The sequence below is a fragment of the Miscanthus floridulus genome, chromosome 2 (assembly GCF_019320115.1).
Source record: "Miscanthus floridulus cultivar M001 chromosome 2, ASM1932011v1, whole genome shotgun sequence".
Taxonomy (NCBI): domain Eukaryota; kingdom Viridiplantae; phylum Streptophyta; class Magnoliopsida; order Poales; family Poaceae; genus Miscanthus; species Miscanthus floridulus.
The window spans coordinates 136,139,572-136,162,367 of NC_089581.1; the positions used below are offsets into that span (position 1 = coordinate 136,139,572).

The window sequence follows — 22,796 nt, forward strand, 5'->3', positions numbered from 1 at the left end:
GCATGCTAATTTCTTACAAGCTTCTTTGATAGCTATTCCAAGGTCTGATTGGAGTATCTCTTCAAGTGTACCATATATATCATGAACTAATCCATGATCAATAATAGCCTGTAAAGATATATCATCTCCAATATTTCTTTGTATACTTCTGAAATATTTTAAATTTATATTAGCCTTCCATATTAAGAATCTTTGATGAGGCTTAACAATTAATTTATCATCAAGATGAAGTAAAGGAAAAGTATTTGCATTCACAATTATTCCTAGATATCTTTCTTTACCTTGGTATAATTTTATAAAGTATTTTTGTATATTATGAAAGGTTTTGTAATGGCTTTCAGCATATTTCTTCCAAATTAGATCTATAATATCACAAGTAAAGTATGACAAAGTTTGTTCTGTCTTAAAACTTAATCCAGGTATGAGAAACTCTTGTAGAATATTGTTTAAATATTTGTTTCTTTTTTCCTCTAGAATTACTTCTTTTTCTAATTGCACTTTATTTTCCTCATATAGTATTTTAGCTTTTGAATCATTTTTCATATCACTTTGCTGTTTTAGACATGACATACAAGCTTGTCTTAAACATAGCCTACATGTTGCTATTTTTGCTGGATCTTGATAATATATGCAAAATACACATTTTATATTAGAATCACCTTTTTTATGATCCCACTTGTGCTCGCAATTTATTTGATCCATCATTTCTATCTTTAATCCTGCTAACTCATTTATTAAATCTAGCTCTTCATCACTTGATTCTTTTTCTTCATTATATTCTATTTCATCTGTCTCTATAATTGAGTATATCGATTCATCATCCATTATATCATCATCACAGACTAAAATATTTTCATTCACACTATCTATTATTTGAACCTTTTCTTGTTCTTCTTGCTTATTGGAATATCTTTTTTTGTCTTTGTTAGGACATGTTTTGCTTAAGTGATCTGGCGAGTTACAGATAAAGCATCTACATGAACTATCATAATTTTTTCTAGGATTATATCTTCTTACATTCCTTTTGTGGAGGAATGGAGCTCTATTATCTGACCTTCTAAGAAAATAACGTCTCTTTGTCTTTACATTTCCTTTCTTATAATTCTTAGGATATTTCTTATTTCTAGATCTCTCTTCTCCATATGTCAAGGGTATTTGGACTATTTTATTGCAAAAATTATAGTCTGATTGCTTCATTGATCTTTGGGCTTGTATATTCGTGCAAATTTTTCTTAACTGTTTAAAAACAAATGTTATAGCCTGAGAAATATTATATTCTTTACCGATAGTTTCCTTTTTATATTCTTCTAATATCATAGAACCTAAAGGCTCTGTTAATTTATTAAAATATTTTTCTACTATACCTTGGTTATAGCCTTGTTTGGCAGTCGTAGCATTATACAAATAGTGTTGAGAAAATTCTTTTATTCCTTTCCAGCTTGTCAGTGACAATTTTTCTATTTCTTTTAATCTTTCATTTTGTAATATAGTAAATCCTAATTCAGGATCTTCACCTATTACAATGCTTGATATAATATTTGCAAAATTATATGGATTACTACCAGCCATTTTTAATTGGGCATAATGATTAGGGAAAGCTTCTACCCATTGTTCCCATAAGACTTTGACTGATTCACCTAAAAATATTTCTAAATATGTAATCATATCTTCTACTATATTTCCAATATTATGCTGATTTTGTATATACTTTTGGACTATCAATCCTTTCCATATGCTAATTATATTTGACCAATCTATAGGATCATGTGCTGCTAAATTTAGTATAGCACCATCACTTTTATAATTTTGGAATTGCACCTTCTTTTCAAATTCTCTTATTTTTGAACCCATATGCTTATATTGTCCAGGTATATATCTATATGCAGGTTCTTCTTTTTCTGGTGGCCAAGTTCCTGGTTTTCTAGTTGGTCTCTCACTTTCTCCTTCTATCTTTATTTCAGGACCTCGTCTTTTTTTTGATGTACTTGGATCTATTTCCATTACTTCTATGGCATTATTTTTAGGCAACTCTTTATTTTCTAAGGGGTTTATGAGAGTTATTGAGTTATTACTGCATATCTCAATTGTATCTTCATCCTCTTCTTCATAGCTTTCTAGTAAGAGCTTATTATTAATTTCCCATTGCTCATCTTCGCTTATATCATTATCTTCTATGTCATTTATCTTATCCTTGCTATGTTCTAATTCTTTTTGGACTTCCCTTATCCTGTTATCTATTTGTTTTGACACAAAGTCATTTTTCTTTATTGGAATGCTGAATTTCTTAGCATTTAATTCTCTATCTTTCTTGATATTTTCAAGTCTACATATTTCTCGTCTAAAGTAGAGTTCCCTTTCTCTTATAGCAGCCCATTTGCATATCATGGAGGTTTTATATTCATCATGAATTTTGTTTAGATTTTGCTTATAATGATTTATTTCATTATCTATATCTAATTTTTCCATAAATTCACATATGCTATGTCTTCTGTTTTCTTCCAATTTTGTCTCTGAATTGGATGCTTCTAAATCATCTAAACTTTGTTCTTTATAATCTACAAACCTAATACTAGTCAACCCTCTATTATTTTCATAGCTTATGTAATCTTTAGATTGTTTTAAAATTTTTGATTCTATTAATGAGCTTATATTCCATTCTTCTCCTGCTCTTTCTTCAGAACTTATTTTAAGAGGACTCATAAATTTTATTCCTTTAGATTGCATACTTTCTATAACATTGTTCACATTTACCTTATATCTGGTTCCACTTCTATAAATTAACCTTCCTATAAATTCTATGCTTACTAATAAATTCGTTCCTTTAAATTCTTCATATCCTTTAATTTGAAATTCGAATGTCATCTTATCTATAAATTCTTTCACTGGCATTATTAAGTCTGGAGCTATATATGTTATCAACATATTTTCATTCATATCACCTTCTAAAAATCATAATGCTGCTTTATTTATTGAGTCCCATCTTTTATCTAATAAAGTTATTAGAACCTTAGTTCCTAATTTTTTCCTTGTCATTCCTTTAATTCCAATTATATACATTCCCTGATGTATATATTTATATTCTGAATATTTTAAAGCATTCTCAAATTGTTTACTAACAATTCTTAGAAGAACTGGTTCTGTTAATACACTTAATTCTACTTCTCTGGATATTCTATATAATCCATTTTTATTTTCAAACCATCCCATTTGATATATTTGTTGATGCCTTATTTTTTTCAAAGCATCTTTCTGATATCTTTCAAGATCTCTTTCTAAGTCTATCACTTCTTCTAAGGTTTCAATATCCTCACATCCTCCTTTTAGTTTATCTTTAAAACTTAGAGGTCTTATATCTTTATTTACTAGCTGGAGTGACTTGTCTCTTCTAGAGAGGCTTTCAGATATTTCCATTTTTCTGAATTTAAAGATCTAGTGGACTCAACTATTACTGCTGATGATAATACAATTTCTTTGTTATGCTCAACAATATTATTATCAGTCTTCTTATATAGGAAAGTTATATCTTTTTTAATATAATCACTATTCTGGCTAATTTTGCCTAGAGAAACTTTACTTTCTTCTAAAATTTGTAAAGCTAACTCTAATTTATTATTAGTAGCTGAATATTGCTCTTCAAGGTGCTTATGTTCTTTTTGCAGTCTATCAAATTTTAGTTCTAGCTCGTCTTGTCTCTTTCCCCAAGATATGTAAAAGTTATATATTAAGTCAACTATTAAATTTATCTGTCCGTGAGAGGTATGCCAAGTATGTTCTTCAGAGCTATTTAGTCTGCACCTTATATTTATATTCTCTTTAGTAATGACTGTCTTTCCGGTATTCACTTCCAAATTTAAATAATGTAACTCTTCAATCTTCAACAGATTATAGTAAATCCCTTAAATTTAAAATATAATAACCAAGCTCTGATACCAAAGCGATCGGGGTACCTTCTGACGAGAACTCGGACGGATTCGAAATTTGAATTCTGAGATCTCGAGTTACTATTCATAGCACTATTCAAATTCAAATTCACTATTCAAATTTGCGGTTACTATTTAAATTCGGATTATGAACAGTGCACGAGGACGGCTCAACCACTTTACTATTCAAGGCACGAGGCCTCTGCAAGTATGGCGAGACGTCGCTTTCGAGCGCGAATATTTTATTGACACTGGATGGGTGAGCGAGTGATTAGCGAATATAAATATTGATATGTCGCTTTCGCGATTAGTTAAGCTAGTGCTTAGTGAATATGCTTATGCAGATTATTTCTAAGGATCTTTTGCAGGCTGGCGAGACCAACAGTTCAGCCGGTCGTGCGTACTATGCTTGTGACAGTCCTACTCGGTACTCACCGTATGCATCACTAACTTGCTTCAGAACTAGACTAACCCGGTCTACTCCCTCGCTATCCCCAGCCACGAACACACAGGACTTAGGCTCTATCGTCTTCCCAGGCAGTTCCACCCAAGGGGAACACTTCTCTGCGCACACAGGGTTCTCTACAAATACCGCTATAAGGGCTAATACGAGAACAACACACGCAGAGTTTTCTTCTCTAGGGTCTCTAGCATAGAGACATCGCCCCATATAAACGAGCTTGAAGGTAGGCAATGATTCAAACAGAAAAGCTTAATTCATTTCCATATAACAAGCTTACATACGGCTTTCCCTTTCGGAAAACCCTAAGTAGTTAGCATAAACCTTAGGGATTACCTTGCAAGCGCAGGATGATCACGGGAACCTCCTTTATTCTCTAATTTACAAAGGTGGAGTGATACAACGGTAGTGGGTGATTACTACTAATGGTGGATTGATTCTCAGAGTGCTTCTGAGATCATATGTTCATGGTGTATGTGTGTGGGTAGAGAGTTGGTGGAGTGGGTGGTGGATGAGAGTGCGTGTGTGCATATAAGAAATATACTCCTTATGTTGATAAGGTGTTATCAACAATTTGCCCGGGGGAAGATAAGAATAATATGATAAGAATAAATTACATGCCATGGAGATAATACTACATGCCTATCCTTGATTTGATGTTTGCAACATCAATCATTCGGGCGTGGAAGACCATACCAAAGAATATCGAGAAGGATACTATCTGTGTGCGATGGAGGACAGCGCAAAAGGAATATACAGTCACTCTACTGTAGCCATGACAATTATTCTCCGTCCAGCTGTCCAGGCAACAGTAAAGGATAATAATTGAAGACGCCAGCCGCTTCCTTAAGCACAAAGGCTCCTCAATCAAATAATTGAAGACTTCGCCTCGAAGGAACTCCAGAAGATAAGCGCGAAGGACGCTCGAGAAGGTACTTGCTAATCTATAAAGCGAGATGCCGGGCGTATTCATTCAACACCACCACACCAGACCATCATCGAAGAAACTCACCGAAGAAGCATCACACCGAAGCCTCACACACATATATATATATATATATATATATATATATATATATATATATATATATATAGAGAGAGAGAGAGAGAGATATTGACGAAAGTGCCCTTAGCCATTCGGCCTTCTCCGAATAGCGTCCGAACCGAAGCACAGCAAAACCCATCGCGGACTTGCACATCCTACTTTCGACGTTCGCTAGTTCCAACGCTCTGCGCGGCATTCCGCCGAACATACACCATGCACTCCCTGCGGCGCGCCCTTCGCCACCCCATCCCCAATGCCGCCGCCTCTTTGTCCACCTCCGGCCTCCGCCGTCTCTCCTCCCACCGTAGCACTCCACCGCTGCCCCGTCCCGCGGCCACCGGCGACGACGAGTGGAACGACGCGTGGGAGACCGCATGGCTCCCGGGCGACTCCCCCGCCTCCTCCCCAGCGCCCGCCGCGACGTGGGAGTCTCCCGCCTCGGCCTCGGCGTCCTCCGTCCCGGCCATCGCCGCCGAGGTGGACCCAGACACGAAGGCCTTCGTGGCGGACATGGACGAGCGCTGGGCCGAGCGCCGCGCCGCGTCGAGGCGGGGCGAGCCGCAGCGCGCGTCTCGCGCGGCGGAAGGCGGGGAGGGCGGCGCCGCGGCGAGGAAGAAGGCGCAAGCCGACGATTACAGGACCAGGAAGCAGCGGGTGCACGCCGCGCTTTGGGTGAAGGAGATCGAGAAGATGGAGGAGGCGCGACTCGGCGGTGGGGGAGGCGGCGCCGACGATATCGACCGGCTGCTCGACTCGTGCTCAGAGTGCGTTGCTACTCTAGTAACTTTCATCTTTATATCTGAACGAAATTGCGATCCTTACCTGTTGTTGCTTCATGCTATGGCATTCCTTGCTGAAAATTGATTTGCTTGTGAGGATTGTGATTATTGGTGGAAAGGTCTGCCTTTGGATTACCCCAGCTCCTCAACGTTGAAAATTCTATTGAATTTGCAAGATCAGTTACACTTTTTATTTGTATATAATATGATTACATTGAATTATACTCAGAACTTGCTGTCCAAGGATCTTCTCATGTCCTTGGCAAAACTTTGAAAATATAGTAATCCATGGGCTCTATACTAAAATCTAAATTAGGCCTTTAACATATAGTCGAAATAAAATAATAATAATTTTTTTAAATGTATTACATAAACCTTTTCAAATAGAATAGGGATTGTACATGTTGTTTGAACATAATTATGCAAACTCTTAATTACCAGCTCCTGACTTAAGGATCTCAGATTTCTTGAAAAGTGTCGTTATTCTAACATTCTTGAAATGGAATCATCATCATTTTTTTTCTAAACACACAAGAGAATTGTGTATGAATCGTCTTATAATCAATCTTTGCCAGCAAGCTATTCTCAAAGAACACACCGTAGTTGCCGCCTTGCTGGACATACATATGCAGATTGCTGGTTTGTTGGTTCCCAACTTAATCTAGCAGTAAACATGTAAAACTCAATCTCACCAATCGATAGGATGATGATGGGCGTAGGTGAAGAAAATGAAGATTTTGGAATTTGGAGAAAAGATACATGCCAGAGCACTCAAGAAATAAATTAAAAATGGGACTATAGTGGGGATGGGTATTCATGGTCCCAAGCAGGATTTTTGTTGGGGGCCACTCGCACATTTATCAGGGGAAGACAATAATGAGAAAACAAGAGACAATTGTGTGCATCATTGCATCAAGGGGAAACTGTAAAGAGAGTAAGAAAGATGAAAGAAAGAGTTTTATGCTCAGGTGACATTCTTCCAGGGAGTTTCAAGAATGAAATCGTGAGTGGACCATTGTACAATTTGCTACTAAGCATACTAATTAGTAGTAGCATATAGACAAAACTTGGGGGCCATGTATGACCACATTGGTTGAGCGTGCCCAGGGAAGGGCCTGGTATTTGCCTATGGTTCTCCTATATTTTGCAAGGAGATTCCAAGTTCCAACTTTAAACAACTTATGGAAATGTGCCAAATGCATCAGTTATAGTAACTGTGATAAATGTGTCAGGTACATATCTAGGGAAGAAGATCGATTGGCATCTCACTTGTTATATTGTTCTGTCACGATTCCTGTTGATTGTTGGTGGACTCAGTGGAACACTACATTTTTTTGCTAGCAGATTGTGATGCTGTATAACATAGGGTTGAAAATTTGTAACTGTTAGAGTCTTACCGCCTGTGACCGGAAGGTCCCGGGTTCGAGTTGCGGTCTCCTCGCATTGCACAGGCGAGGATAAGGCTTGCCACTGACACCCTTCCCCAGACCCCGCACAGAGCGAGAGCTCTCTGCACTGGGTACGCCCTTTTTAGTTGTCTTCTTCTGGTAGCAAATTTGTGATGTACGATTGGTTTGCATTGTGTTGCACACACCTAATTTTTTTGGTTATATTCTGTGTTTTGTTGATTCTGTTATTTGCTTATGGTCCTTTTGGATGCAGTATCTTTGATTCTGGCAACACTGATTTTGGTGATTCCAAGATCCCAAGCACTACTGAGATCAAAACCAAGCCTGATGGTTGGGAAACTACCTCAAGAGGACAGGATGGGAACATATGGGATATCTCGCAGCGAGAAGATGACATTCTTCTCCAGGAATTTGAAAGGCGGATTGCTTTTAGTAAACAGCAGGTCCACAATTATACTTCCTGCACCCAATATTCTTGTTGAAACTTTTTACAAATTGATGTGAAAAATGCTATTGCAGATTGCTAGCTTCATCAAAACCCACATTTTTAGTCGGAGACGTCCTATCGATGGATGGAAGTACATGATTGAAGAAATTGGTCCCAACGCAAGAAAAGGAAAGGGGAGTGTGCAAAAATTACCAAGTGTGAGTGATCCTGCAACCCAGCCGTACAGGGAAGAAACTCCTGCAATCGCCTCTAGTTCCTCCTTCAGAGGAAATCGGCCATAATGATATTCAACAAACCATATCTTTTGTTGGTTTCACCGGTATAGTTCAAACAGGCCTGTTTTTCCACCGTTTGGCTTCAAATGTATGGTGGATAACTCCTTGCGAAGAACATGATGAATTTTCTCTTCCCTTCTGGGTCGTATGATTTTGTAATGAATGTGATGCTGTCTGATTAACCAGAATGGAAGCATTTAAGCTTACTAGTTACTACTATTCTGTGGCTGACAATTATCATATGTTAATACAACATTCTGGTTTGATGGCCACTGGCCAAGTTTTGCTAAACTGTATCGAAACATTGATCATCCCAGGCTCTTAACTTCAGCGTGTAAAGTGCTGACAAGATCGATCTGCATTTACAGAGATCTATCAACAAAGATTGCAATGGGAGGGTACTATTTCCATTAGAGTATAATCTATCATTCTGAGATCCAAAAAGGAGGTTCATATTTACATGCACACAGCTTGTCCTATCAGTACATCCACTAGGCTCAAAACAGAAACTCTTTGATAATCGGAGCTGATCCACTCATTCTCTATCTGTGCTAGCCTCCTTGCTGCTGCCGGTTGTGCTGCTACTGCATTGCTCATCTTCCATTCTTGGAAGGCCAGAGAACAGGCTTACAGGCCATGAGGCCGATTGCGTTGGGTACCTTGCCTGTGGTCGTGCCACATGGCTGGGAGCTTCCTGGTCTTCACATGGCTCACGGCCTTCAGTAGATGCCACTTCTGGGAAGAGCTTCAGTTCCAGTGGTGGTGCAGCATAAGGTGGTTCGGTCATTGCTGATGGTGCTGGTGCCAGTGGCTGCTGCAAGGGGAATACAACGCTTGCAATGGTGGGTGGTTGCATTGCCTGCTCTGATGAGAACACTGCGGTTGAGTGAGGAAGAGGGGGGTCTGATCTGGCAGTACCATGGCCCCAACCTGCTGGACTTCCTGAAACCCGCATTGTCAACTCGTTTTGAAGCTCTGAAATTTCTTTGCGTAGCATGCCGTTTTCATCTTGCATCTCATTCCTCTCCATTGTGACCTGTTTCCGGAAAAAGGAAATATAGGTGATAAATAACTTTTGAATCACGCTGGAAGATGCAACAAAGGTAGTGTGACAAGCCAATAAAATGATGAGTTGGCTTAGGCATTTGTATAGAGCATTTATAATGGATAAAATCAGATAACAAAGTTTGCTAGATAAAGGGCAACAGCACAACTGCCGATAAATCAATTCTTAGTTTACATATTAAAAGAAGAAGGCTTACATAATGAGACTCGTTCTGTAGGTTGCTATGTTCCTTTCGAAGAGAGTCTACTTGAACAAGCAGCTCTCTTAGTATCCGAGTAGTGTCAGTCAGTATGCATGCCTTCCCATTGTTCTGTCTATCTGCTTCTGCAAAGGTATGCTAAATGTGATCAGGAAAAATGCCCCATAGTAAAATTGAGCAGTATAAAACGTTATGAGTAGCAAAGGAAAGAGCAGGTTTCGGGTTGTGTTTGAAACACGCGAAGTACATGGTCAGGGTTCAAGGTTAAACATGAATCCAAGTTTCAATTAAAAGAACAAGAAAATTCAAGTCTAATAAGTAATAAGATGTTAGCCATATTCGTACACTCTCAGTGGTCCATGCCCATGCTCTTCTTGAGAAGACTAGACTACTTTATAAGCTAATCCAGGAAGTGGGACTTCAGAGACGAAAGTTGATTGATGTGTTTATAACCTAAATACTTTTACGAGCCATGCAATTACATGACACATTGTGGAACCATGTGAGCTCTGTTATACCAAACGAAATTTTGATAATGGTGAGACTGACAAACCCCTGCTCCTGGCCTCAATCGCTACATGCAAAACAGCTACAATTCGGAAAGTGGTCTGAGACAACTGACATTTCATACATCACACCATCATGCAAGTTCAGAAACATCAAACAGCAAACATGAACTCTGAAGCAATGGTACTTCAGGTTGCAACACAGACTAAGAAGAGTAGCGTATATATGGGCCATTCACAGATTTGGCACCTGAAATAATGCGCTTCGCAATATAGATACTGACCTAGCATATTACCCAGCTCGACGAAGAGATCATTTAGGTGGTCTCGTTTAAGCTTCTCCCTCTCAGCCTTATGAATCTTCCTCGGGGCTGGTTTCTTGCACTTCTTCTTGCCAGAGATAGGCCTACGCGAGACGAGGTAAACAGACGAGACGAGGTAAACAGAAAAGCATGTTCAGCAACAAGTCTTGACACAAGCAGCCGCTTTCATGCCCATTTCATTCCCACGAGGAAAGACAAAAATCAAATTGGCAGGAAACAACAACGCAATTTTACAGCTGCCTAACTGATAGGAGTTGTACAGATAATGCAGAATTGCAGAGCACTTGATCCAAGCTGTGCTTAATCCTACAGTAATCCCATTACTTTGTTACAAGAACTAACTTCTTGGATACCAATACTGCTGCATAGTGCCATTAACTCGAGAGTCTACCGGAGGACACAAGACAGAACACACAGAGACAAAACTCTGCAACATACCGTAGCACCCAATGGAATCACGGCCCCCAACCCCAATGGAATGAAATCTGAACGTTCCATTCCAGTCCGAGGGGAGGGCTAATCTTTAGCCCCGAATTACTAACACTCTTACCCATGGAGCAGCTTGTCGGCGGCAGGCGTGCTGACGGCGGTGGCGACGCTCCCCATCTCGGATGGAACCATTGGGCTGGGCAAATACTGTCACAAACCTCCTCGTCCTCCTTTTCCTCCTCTCCACCCTCCTGCAGAGACATACAAGCCATGGCCGGACCAATACATCAATCAATTAGTAGCCCGTCCATCTCCCCTGAGGCGTGGCAACAGCAGCCCTCCAGCCACCAACAGCAGTCAGCAGGCAAACGATAGGTACCTGGATTCGAAGACGCAGACGTTGCACTGCGGAACGGTGCAAGCGCGACGATGAGATTGTCGGGTTTGGGTCTCGGCTCACTGAGGTAGGGCGCCGAGCTAGGGTTAGGAAGGCGCACGCTCCTGGAGTCCTGGTCGTGGTTCGCTGCTCGGAGATGACGGCCGGCGGGAGGAGGAGAAAAAGAAACAGAAAAAGAGGAGGGCGGTGGGTCCCGGCGCGGCGCGGCCACGTAACGGCTCGTGCCGTTCCGTTGGGCGGCGGTGGGCTCGGCTGACCCCGCGCGGTGGGGGCGTGCGGGAGGCGGAGGGGTTGGGGGGAGGGGCACGCGTGGGCGCGTGGGCGGCACCCTCCGACGCTCTCGCCTGGCGCGTGCCGCCGCGTGCCCCTCAACGGCTCGGCGCACGCGCTCCTGTTGCGCTGCAGCGGGTGTGGCGGCCACGCGCCTCCTGTTGCGCTGCCACCCACAGCCACAGGACCGCTGGCGCCTGGGTCGCGCCGCCCGCGGCTCGTGCCGGTGCCGCCGAGGAGAATTTTTTATTTTTAACACTTTTTTAAATTAATTTTAAATCTGTTTTTTTTTTCAAAACTAACACTTTTGCTCGTGTCTATTTTTCTGGCGTGGAGAAACGTCTGTGCCGCGTCATGCATGATGGTGTGGAGAGAGGGATGGCGTAACGACGACCATGGCGCTGACCGGTGATGTGACAGGGTCTGCCGCGCCGCCGATCTTAGCGCGGCAGTCCCAGGTAAATATCGTCCGCGAGCCGCCCTCCCTCTGTATGCCACAACGCGGTGGACGACTTCCGCACTGCGTCCTCCCGCCACTTCCAAGTGCTGTTGGCGCCCGGCCCTCCGTTGTCGCCTCCCTCCCTCCCTTCCCTTCCATTCCCTGGCCGCCTCCCTCCCTCCTTGGTCTCGTTCAAGGTAATGATGCACTTTTTATTTTCGTTTGAATGGTAAATTGAAATATTAAGAATGGGAGTTAAGGTTAGGAGAAAAATTATGTTTGGGAACTATGGGCTATGGTTTGGAGGAAGATATTAGTTTGATTTTGTCAATGTTAAGGTTAATTATTTAGTTAGAAGTATGTTTACCATGTATATTTTTGTTGCTATAAGTGTTGGTTATATTATTTGAGTTATAATGTAAATGATTATATTTTACATTAATTTATGTTGTTTTGATTGATGTTTAATTTGAACCATTTTATTATATGGAAGACATATTTCGGGAGCAGTTGTGGCGAAAATGGAGTCGTCCTAGAGAATTGTACCCCACGAGTCTAGCAAAGATGCTCCTGTCCCTTCTGACCTCCCTGTCCCTAACTGTGACTGTGGTCGTCCAACCGACATGTTTCAATCGAGACATCCGAACACAGCGGCTCGTTGCTTCTACACATGTAGTCGTTTTAACGTAAGTAATTGTGTTTCTTATGTTTTTTTCATTTGTATTACTAGGTTACTAATATTTTGTTGGAATTTTATTGTGTAGGTCTATGAGAGGTGCTTTTTCTTTCAGTGGATTGACGGTGCAGACAAGTTTAACCCCAGATACCTCTTTTTCGACGATTGGTGGAGAGGGCGACATCTACGAGAGCACTTTGAGCGGTGGGTTTCACCTCTCCCTAACCCCCCTTCAATGACGGCTAAGGAGAAGCACTTAGCCATAGTTAGACGACTCGAGGAACCCCCTCTGTGCGATTATAGAGATCGGGCTGTGATAAACCCTGAGAATACGTTGGAGTTTGTGTGTCCAAATAAGCATGAAGTAAGTGCAAAGTGCATGTGTTGAAATGTTGAGCTATATGTGTTCATGTACTAATGTCACCTTTATTTAGGTGTTTTCAATGGTAAAGTGTCGTTTCAAGGAGTGGTTGTGTGGTCCTAAAAACTAATGGCCGGAACAACCACCAAAGGTTAAGGAAAAAAAGAAAGAAAGGGTAATTTACAAAGCACCTCCTGTCATGTGTGAATATAGTGTTAAATCTAACTATGGCCTAGTCTCTTCGAAGCTTGGAATAGGCCATTATTGCGGCCATATGGTTGACTATGATGAGGTTGGTTATTAGTGTTGAAAACCTGAAATTGTATTTTCTAATTTTTTTAAAGAATTATGATATAATTTTTTGTTTGAACAGAGCACTAGAAAATACAAGTGGGAATCTTATGATGGCCAAGATAAGTTCTTGGATGACTTGAAGGGGATGTAAATAATTGTACGGAAGAGAGGATATGGACGTGACTATATCGACCACTTTGTTAAACTACGAAAGAAGAACATGCGTGAGTTTGCTAGAAAGAGCTGTATTCGTAACCCGATCGATGTTAGGCTTGATAAATGGGGGTCGGAGAGACGGAGAGCATTAGAAGAGGATAGGGCAAGGAAGGCTGCAATGGAGGAGGAAACAGTACAGACGCAGGTCTTGAACGACCATGTTGCTGCATTGTGTGCAAGTGAGTCATTGGAAGCCTTCTTACTTTCGTTGTCTGCTTTAAAATATACTATAATCGTGTTGGTAACTTGTTGCATTTTATACATGAAGAGATTGCATGCAGCGGGGACCATGCCGCAGAGGTGGCCCATGCAAGTTATGTGGAAAACAAGTTACATGAGCATAGAACCTGAGCCAGTCGCAGCGTTCTATGTCTGATTGTGTTGGACAATGAGGGGGACGAGGATGAGGACAACATTGCCATGTTGAGCGATCTCATCGCTCTAGCAGAGGTGGGCTTACAGGTGGAGAAGGATGAGGATGACACTGACAGACTGAACGAGCTCATTGCTCTAGCAGATATGGGTTTGAAGGTGGAGGAGGATGAGGAAGCGTTCCTCTCAAGTCACAGAGGCCGCAAATGAAGCGGAGGCCGCTTACTACAGGCGACAGGCAGATCAGAGCAATGCGGGTGAGCCTAGCCACATGAACGAGGAGGAAGAGAATGTGTTCTTGTCTCAGGCTGCAGATGAAGCAGAGGCCGCTTACTAAAAGCGAGCAGATCAGGGCAATGCAGGTGACCCTAACTACAACAACAGGGTTGTGGTAGAGGATTGGTACTCGGACGACGAGTTACTTACTCAGTATGTTTTTGACTAAGGATTTTTTATTGCGTTGTCTGTTAGTTCCATGCTTTATTAATGATCAATGTAGCTATGTACTAGAACTTTCATTGTGTTGTCTTATTTTCTATTTGAACTATTGATGTATTGTACCCATGTATCATGTACTCGGATTACCCAAGGTCGATCTTAAGTGCTCCCATCCGTTTGTCGCCCTTCGACCCATCCGTTTGTCGCTCTCCGATGCATCTAAGTTTTTTTAATAATAGCGAATGCGTTGAGAATTTCTAAAACGAACAAAATCGAGTAAAATTATTTCGAATACGGTTGACTGGCATATATATCTTGTATGTTTCCCATGTATTTTAAAATAGTAGCGTGTAATTTATGTTATTAGCATCAGTTCAATGTAAAATAACAATAATGTTATCACTTTACTCCAGCGTTCTTTTTCATCAGTCACATTTGGCACGCAACCCTAAGCCCAGGTTCTACTGTGCCATAGCCCATGGCGTGGCACTGGCACGCCAAGGCCCACGGCGTGGCAGGATCTAGATATAGACAGAAGCCGACTGACCTCAATTGCAATAAATGGAGCTGCTGTCGATGCTGTAAACAACTACAAGTGCTGTCGTGACACATTAAAACAAATATGAAGCAAATAAATGGAGTCTGTGCGCAAGTTGACAAGTTGCCACATAACATTTTCATTGGTTCATGAGTCTGCAAGTTTCGGACGACAATATTTGTTCGACATAAGTTCGACATAACCAAGTCCCAGGAGTATAAGGATCCCTCGGACGCCTCTATTTCTTTGGATTTGTAGGCAACATATTAGGAGTGTAGCTAATGTCGGTATGGTCGCGTTGCCGGTGCTTACGGCTCGTACCCTACAAGTATATGATATGCATGATTACTTATAATCTTTAAGATCATTAGTTTATGGAGCCAACATATTTAAAGAAACTACCTTTGTTACTATCTGTGAGGCTCCTTAGGTACCAAGTGGGGCACCACCTAGCTAAGACATGTCGATCTTGTCCTGCTGCCAAGGGTCCCACCAGTGGTGCTGTATGTGGAAGCCCACGGGGTCGTTGTCCTTGTTTGCAGGGTCCTTCCTAGCGTTATAATGTGGTGGTGTACACACAACGGAAGTGACACCTATCACCGCCTGAGAAGAGTCGACTGGTGTCCTCAAAGAGCCAGAAGACGTGGCACCCGACCGCGCCCGGTAATCGGGTTCCACCCAAAGAGTGTCCATGCAGCTCAACTTCTAAGCTAGCTTCCTGTAGCTCCGCTTTACCTTCTGCATAAATAGACGTTAAAGTTAGTACATTTCCCAAACGCATATACACTAAAGAAACATTTTTGAAACGAACAAGTTTATGTTTACCTCAACAACAACAGCCATCATCAAGGTGCCCCTATACTTTTCTGTCAGGAAAGTGCCATCAACAAGTACGACTGCTCAACAAAGCTAGAATGCATGTTTCGTTTGTGCGAACGACCAGAACACATGATAGAGGACATGCCTCAACAGGTCCCAAAAATACATCCCTCCAATGTCCAAAAATCATTTTAAGCCAGGGTTGTAGTAATGCATTACACATAAGATACGGAGCACCCTATTGTACGCTTCCTCCCAACTACACCATCGAATGGCTAGAGCAATTTGCTTAGCACGCCAAGCCTTTCCGTACTTCACATTGTACTTAACGAATCCAGATATGGATTGTTGTAAAGAAGACATCGAAATGTCGTTATTGTCATCAATGAGCCCCAATATATAACGGGCAAGGTAACAAGTAGTGAGCTGCTGATGATTTTCCTCCCCCCCTATTTGTTAGGCAAGTGTGGGGTTCGACAACTTTACTTATCCTCCACTTGCCATCACTCTCTCTTTCGTGAATTTAACCTCCACATACAACCGTTTTTTCTTATCACGTTGTACCTCAACTCCTGGTCCGAATGAGTGACGTTGTACGGCCTATGGTGATACACAACATAGTCCTGAAGAAAGAGCTTCATCTCTAATATTGTATTGAATATCATCCCTTTCCTATGGGTTTCTTTCTCATGGTCATACAATGATTTCCTACACATCTGGAGACCGGTGTCACAAACTGCCATATCTGTCATGCTGACATCCCTATAGTTCATAACACCCCTGAAAGGTATGTTCATCGACCTTAATTGCTCAAGCTTAGTCGCTGTGTAAGGTGGTGGTGGAACATACTGCTACGCTTCGCTAATTCTGTCCCATAAATCATATGGGGTATCATCTACTCGCAAATATGTGACTAGTCTACCCTGAGCTTGAATAGCATGTAAAACCTTAGTTGGTACTGGTAATGGCATACCATGAACAGGTACTGGCATGGCATCAACCGGTGTGGGCATAGCATGTCTATCTCCCTGGTCATCATCTAAATCGTCCGAATCACTGCTAACTACATCAACGATCATGTCCTCCTCCTCCTCCTGCTCCTCTTCTAGTTCGAACTCGTTCACATCAAAACCATTGCTTATACAGTCTACTTGACTTGAATGAAACTGCTCCTGCATCAACTGACCATCCAAATCTATGTTACCCTGAGCTACTTCCCCTTCGACCCTCAATTCTTGCTCATTGCCTCCAACACCATCAAAGAATGGCCCATCCAGGATGTGGTAGAACCATCTAATCTAATGCCTCTCAGGAGTGCTTGTCCTCCATTACACACTAAGCAGTCAACGGAGAACACCAAATTACACGGTCCCATCGGGCACACCCCAGGGGAGAACCCAAAAATCCATATTTTTCCATTAGGATCACAAATGAGAGAATAAAGCTTACATCATTCTTAATCATTTCTTACATTACTTTCCATGTACATCAGACTATAATATTTACTATTTATAATAGCGGAATATGAGCATGTCATCAGAGTTATGAGCAATTTCATTTAACAGCAGAATATAAACATATGATCAGGGTTACAGCGGAAATAAATATATATTCATGACATGATAAAGTATTAGTATATAAACTATGACCATAAATTGTGAGACTTTTATTTATAAAAATATTTAGTGAGAGTTATAAATAAAAACTACGATCACAACGTAAAGAAAATCCTCTTTGAGCCCACCAGGAGGAATCCATACACAAAGGTCAGCTCTAGCATCCACCTGTCACCTGCAACAGGGGGAATAAAACCCTGAGTACTCAATTGTACTCAGCAAGACTTACCCGACAGGAGGAAAGAAAAGACTCTAAGGATATGCAAGGCTATCTGGCTTGTGGGTTTATTGCATCTGTAGGAAGCATTACTAAATGTGCGTCCTTATATTCAATTTTTATTAGAAGTGCATTAGTTCATTAACTAACTATTCTATGTAAGCACCTGTGCTACTTTCAAGTAGGTGGTAAGCAATCAGATTTCCTTTCTCCATATTTCATCTTTCAGTTCTTACTATGGTGCTAGACCGTCGACAAGCCGTACCGAATTTCCCGGTGATTCGCGAATCAATGCCCCCAGCTGGGTACCCCGAAAACACACACCCCACTTATACCCCGAGCACAAGCAGGACCAACCTACTACCCTCCTATTATGGGGTCTAGGTCCCTATCTAAACTGGGACTCCAAACCCCCGCCCCTGAGTCTCGGACTGAGTGCGGTGCAAGCACCTCCTAACCTAAAAACCACTATGACAGTCGGTTTGGAAAGAGCTGGAACCCATGACAAGAGAGTAACAAGTCTTCCAAGCACCCATACCCAAGTATGTGCTCGGGATAATAAGTCTGTGACTTGCCTAGAGTCTTATACAACGGCCGATCCTTAACCGATACAGACAGGAAAAGTAGTGTAACCAAGCCATGCCCCATGACCGTAGGACACAACTTTTTACACCCACCAATACCCAAACCATATCCCTGCCCGATCACTATTTTCCTTTGTACCATTTTATATTTTCCAAGTGATAATAATAATGTAATATATTTTCTATATCTCGCGAGTGACAGGCAATCACTCAACTTCTATTGGAGTCCTGTAGCATAGTAATCTACACGATCATGTCATACTAGTAAGACTCATAGGATAAAGATATATATATGCAATTGGGTTTCATTCAACTCCTTAAAACTTAATGCACATATATAATTTAAACTGTAGAAAGTAGAGATTATGCACCGGAGCTTGCTTGGGTAAAATATAACCAAAAGTTAGCATTTCATCTCCGCGATATGATCCCTAGCACCATCTTTTCCGATACTCCAGATGACTCCGCGATCCATCGACGTCCCTATTATGATATGCAATGCGATGCAACGCAAGAAGTAATTAATCAACTTCAATCGTGACGCGTAGAAATACGATTTACGCCTCTCAAGTTAACGAGCTAGTTCTAACGACGACCGTACTTAGGCTACGTATCCACATCGTCGAGAAAGGTGTCATTCCCAACAAGTGTTTTAGTTATACAATTCCAAGGCATCTCTTTATTCTGTTCTATCGATTTAATCGTTATTCGAAATAGAGCATCATTATCTATCTAACAACTAATTATTCTAGAGCTACAAAAATTACAGTGAGCAGATAATAATATTATTAATTTATTGTAAAATTTTTAGAGCTAACACTATCACCAATTTATCACGAAAATTCCTACAAGTTCACATTTTAGCAATATAAAGCATGTTAAAATAATTAAAGCAACCCTATAAACATTTTAAAACTAATAAACTAATTATTCTAACAGATAGATCGTGATTTTAGGAGTCTAACAAAATTGGTTTTATAAATTTTGGACAACTACAAAATTTTATATTGATTTTACAAATTTTAATCCTAGAACTAAATTAACAATCGTTGTATAAGACTAAAGGGCCAGCGGCCACCCATTCGGTCTAGCGGCCCAAGTGTGGCAGGCGCGGCCCAACGCGTGTGGCACCAGGCCAGCCCAAGCGGGCGCGCAGACAGCGGCCCAGGTGGGAGCGGTCGGCCCATAGGCGCGCAGACAGCGGACGGCCCACAGGCGCGCGCGACCGGCGACAGACCGACCCAGCAAGCCAGCCCACAGGGAAAATCCAGCGGCGGTGGTGCCAATTTGCACCGAGACCCTCTTTCTTTTACCTAATCCATCCGCAAGACATTGGCACTATTCCGGTGAGTCTCGTATTTTGCGATAAGAACCATGTATAGTCTCTTTTTACCTTCTCACCTTCTCTTCATCTTCAACGAACAGAGCACAGGAAGGGGAAAACTGGCCGGCGACGGAGGCGGGCAAGAGGCACAGCACGACGATGGGAGGAGGCGATGCGAGGCGCAGATGAGCCGGTAGACCTCGTCGAGCCCGCGCTGGAGGTCGCCCGGAGCCATGAGCCACGAGCATGGCCGCACAGGAGTCGCGGTGCGGCAATGGCGGCGCAGAGGAGGCTCGAGGCGAGGCAGAGTTGTGCGTGGCGGAGCCGTACCGGCGCGGACGGGGCAGCGCCAAGGGAGCTGCGGACCAACGCGAGGCCTCGGGGGTGCGCACGCGCTCGCGAGAGACCAGGCCACGGACGGCGACGAACGACATGGTGGCTCAGGAGATGCGGGCGCGGCAATGGCGCGTGCTGCAGGACAGTAGCTAGTCGCGGTCCAGCCAGGTGCTCTGTAGTGGCGAGGAGCGGGGAAGGGAGGGTGGCGCTACGGCACGGCGTGCCAAGGAGCAGCAGGCCAGAGCGAGCTAGGGCTCGCGCACGGGGAGGGCCGGCACCAGCGGCGCGGACGACAGCGAGGCAGCCCTGGTAGGTTGCGACAGTGGACTGGTGTGGCGGTGGCCTAGAGGAGAAAGAGGAGCGGTAGCAGCACTCCTCAACGGACTCGGTCACAGCGATGCCAAGGACAGAATCACGAGAGAGACCGAGAAGTGAGAGATGGGGAGGAAAAGTGGGAAGGAGACCACAGCGACTCTGTTACTTCTTAAACACGGCGGCAGGATGGCCTAGCCCAACGTGGCCGGTAGGGCGTGCCAATGGGCACGGACAAGACCATGGCCGCAGAGACAAGCAAGGTAGACAGCAGCATTCATTGCAGCAAAGATGACGCGATGAAACGGGCAGTCAAACGATGGGGCTTAGCGAGGCGTGGGCACGACAAGGCCAGTGCTCCCATTAAAAATTCGGACACGACGCAAGCGAGGGAGTAAAGGACAGTGACACAGGTAAAACGACGCACCGTGGTGCAGAGCCACGACGGGAGACGAGATGGTGCATAATTGCAAAGTAAGACGAGTACGCAGTACGCCATGCCAGGAAAAGTAAATGAAGCTGCTGCGCTATCTCTCGTCTGCTACGTGCTTCACCAACCACGTAAATTTATGAAGCGGATAGACGGGCAGCTGTCGCTGGTACGTTACCAACTTATTGTAGAGACTAAAACGAGTCTATACGTAAATATGTCACTTGACCAAGGCTATATATATATCGTTCTATTTATTAATGGATTTTATTTTATTTATAAAAGTTGCTTTTTCTGCTTAATCTAATAAAACAAACCGTTCGCTATTTATTTGCTAGAATTATTGTCAGACATTCCTAAATATCTCTACGCGCTGAATAATTTCACCTGGGCGTTTATGTGAGTCCACTAAACTGAGTCACACAGGATTCGCTTATCGTCTCAAGTATGTTTTAAATCCAAAATCTGAGAAAACTTGTTTCGAAAATTTTTCTTAGACCTAAATCACGGTGCTAAACAAGCTCGTAACACCAGGGGTGTTACACAAGACACTCTGCATCCTGTACCCATTCTCCACCACCACCTCAGCCATGGGCACATTGAAACCTTGGAGCACCCTAGTGTAGCGAGATCAGTGAGCAAGGTCGCGCAAGGCCATGAGGACATAGTGTGCCCTAATTTTCCCAGTATCAAACCTCATCTTCAGTATGAAATCACCGTCAAACTTTGTATTCAAACGGACACAAAGGTTGTTGAAGCTAGGAGGTTCATCAAACCATTCTAATTCTTCTTTCATATCTTCAAATATAGCATCTTCTCCCCTAACACTTCCTCCGTAAAAAACTCTAACACAACCATCCATCTACAAAAGCATTTCAAAAAACTTCAAGTCATTAAAATCATCGTATGTAATGTCCATAGTAATATTAATACATATTCTAACTATAACTATACTAACTAATCTAATATTAACATATATACAATGCTAACTACAATAACTAATTATACTAAATACAATGTATAACTAGACTCACGAACTGAACTAACTAAACTAGCTAACTTTACTATCTATACTGACTTACTATATTGCCTATACTAACTAACTTTACTAACTATACTAACTATACTTTATTAATTATACTAACTTTATTTATTTTACTAACTTACTATACTAACAATGTCGATTCAATCAACAAATACACTAGGGGAGTACCTCGCGGCAGCGGCGCTCGTCCTCGTGGCGGCGGCGTACTAGACCGGGGCTGGCGTGCCGACGTGCGTGGCGCGGCGGGCGGCGGGCGGCCGTGGCGCGTCGGCGTTCGTGGCGCGGCGGGAGTGGAGCGTCGGTTTACGACCGCGGCAGATGCGGCGGGCAAGTAGGCGGGCAGGCGCGGCGGGCGCGAAGGCACGGCGGGCGCGGTAGGCAGGCGGCCGCGTGCGGGCAGGCGGGCGGGCGCGGGCGTGCGTGTGGTGGGCAGAGCGTGGCGCGGCGGGACTGGGCCACGGGCCTTTAGCCGGCTTTGCCGTGCCCTGGGCAATGACGCGTCACTGCCGCGCCAAAATACGTGGCGCATCACCGCCGCGCCCTGATCGGTGACGCGGCAGCGCCAGCCACGTCACCGGTCAGACGCCTGGTCCCTGCCACGTGGGCAAGCTTGCCGCGCCCCCGTGCATGGAGCGGCAACGTTAATTTGCCGCGCCGTGCGAATAGACTTGGCAAAAAGTGTTAGATTAAAAAAAAATTAAATAGTGTTAGTTTTAAAATTAGTTTAAAAAATGTGTGAATTTTTTTTTGCCGAGGACCCCTGCTGGCTGCAGGCAGCAGCTGGCGCTGGCGTTTCGTCCTTTCCCTTCTCATCCGACTCAGCCGAGGACCATCGTTCCATCGTCATCACCTCGTCTCGCAGATTGCCTCTTGTCTCGTACAGTACGTATGTTGTCGTGTTTGCCACATCCCGATCCACAATCGTTGGACTTAATTGTTATAATAATATAAACTATCTTTGGCACTGCTGACATGCATACTCTGATCATCATGAGAGCACCAGAGTAAATTAAACCACATCCCGGAGATCTGACAGCATTTGATGGAGACTCTGACCATGTATACGTGTGGACAGTGTCGACATTCAGATGAGTACGTATATATTGTATATTCACACGACACTTTCACAGAGCACAGTTAGTTCTACCAGCTCATTTTTTCAGTTACTACCTTTCAGTGTCAACAGAGGGCTCCATGAACGATGGTTTGTCTTTAAATTCTCATGTAAAGCTTCATGACATGTATTTGAAATA

The 22,796-nt window shown here is 42.9% G+C and overlaps 3 protein-coding genes across 4 annotated transcripts; 1 reads left to right on the forward strand and 2 right to left on the reverse strand.

Annotated features, from left to right (window-relative positions):
- Positions 1 to 337: 337 nt before the first annotated feature.
- Positions 338 to 2,385, reverse strand: LOC136537120 (uncharacterized). Its single transcript, XM_066529194.1, has 2 exons — positions 431 to 2,385; positions 338 to 362 (listed from the first exon to the last, which is right to left on the reverse strand). Exons 1-2 carry the CDS (start codon positions 2,383 to 2,385, stop codon positions 338 to 340), a joined length of 1,980 nt encoding a protein of 659 aa, XP_066385291.1.
- A 3,112-nt stretch (positions 2,386 to 5,497) lies between these two features.
- LOC136539783 (protein GAMETE CELL DEFECTIVE 1, mitochondrial-like) lies at positions 5,498 to 8,601 on the forward strand. Its single transcript, XM_066531761.1, has 3 exons — positions 5,498 to 6,189; positions 7,867 to 8,056; positions 8,133 to 8,601. The coding sequence occupies exons 1-3, from the start codon at positions 5,639 to 5,641 to the stop codon at positions 8,340 to 8,342; spliced, it is 951 nt and encodes a 316-aa protein (XP_066387858.1). The 5' UTR covers positions 5,498 to 5,638; the 3' UTR covers positions 8,343 to 8,601.
- Positions 8,602 to 8,719: 118 nt separating this feature from the next.
- LOC136539784 (protein IRON-RELATED TRANSCRIPTION FACTOR 3-like) lies at positions 8,720 to 11,678 on the reverse strand. 2 transcript variants are annotated; one of them, XM_066531763.1, is made up of 5 exons: positions 11,239 to 11,678; positions 10,981 to 11,110; positions 10,392 to 10,513; positions 9,599 to 9,726; positions 8,720 to 9,372 (listed from the first exon to the last, which is right to left on the reverse strand). In XM_066531763.1, the coding sequence occupies exons 2-5, from the start codon at positions 11,049 to 11,051 to the stop codon at positions 8,872 to 8,874; spliced, it is 822 nt and encodes a 273-aa protein (XP_066387860.1). In that variant the 5' UTR covers positions 11,052 to 11,110; positions 11,239 to 11,678; the 3' UTR covers positions 8,720 to 8,871. The 2 variants fall into 2 exon arrangements, with proteins under 2 accessions (XP_066387860.1, XP_066387859.1); XM_066531762.1 differs by having other exon boundaries at positions 10,981 to 11,118; positions 11,237 to 11,678.
- Between the last annotated feature and the right edge of the window lie 11,118 nt (positions 11,679 to 22,796).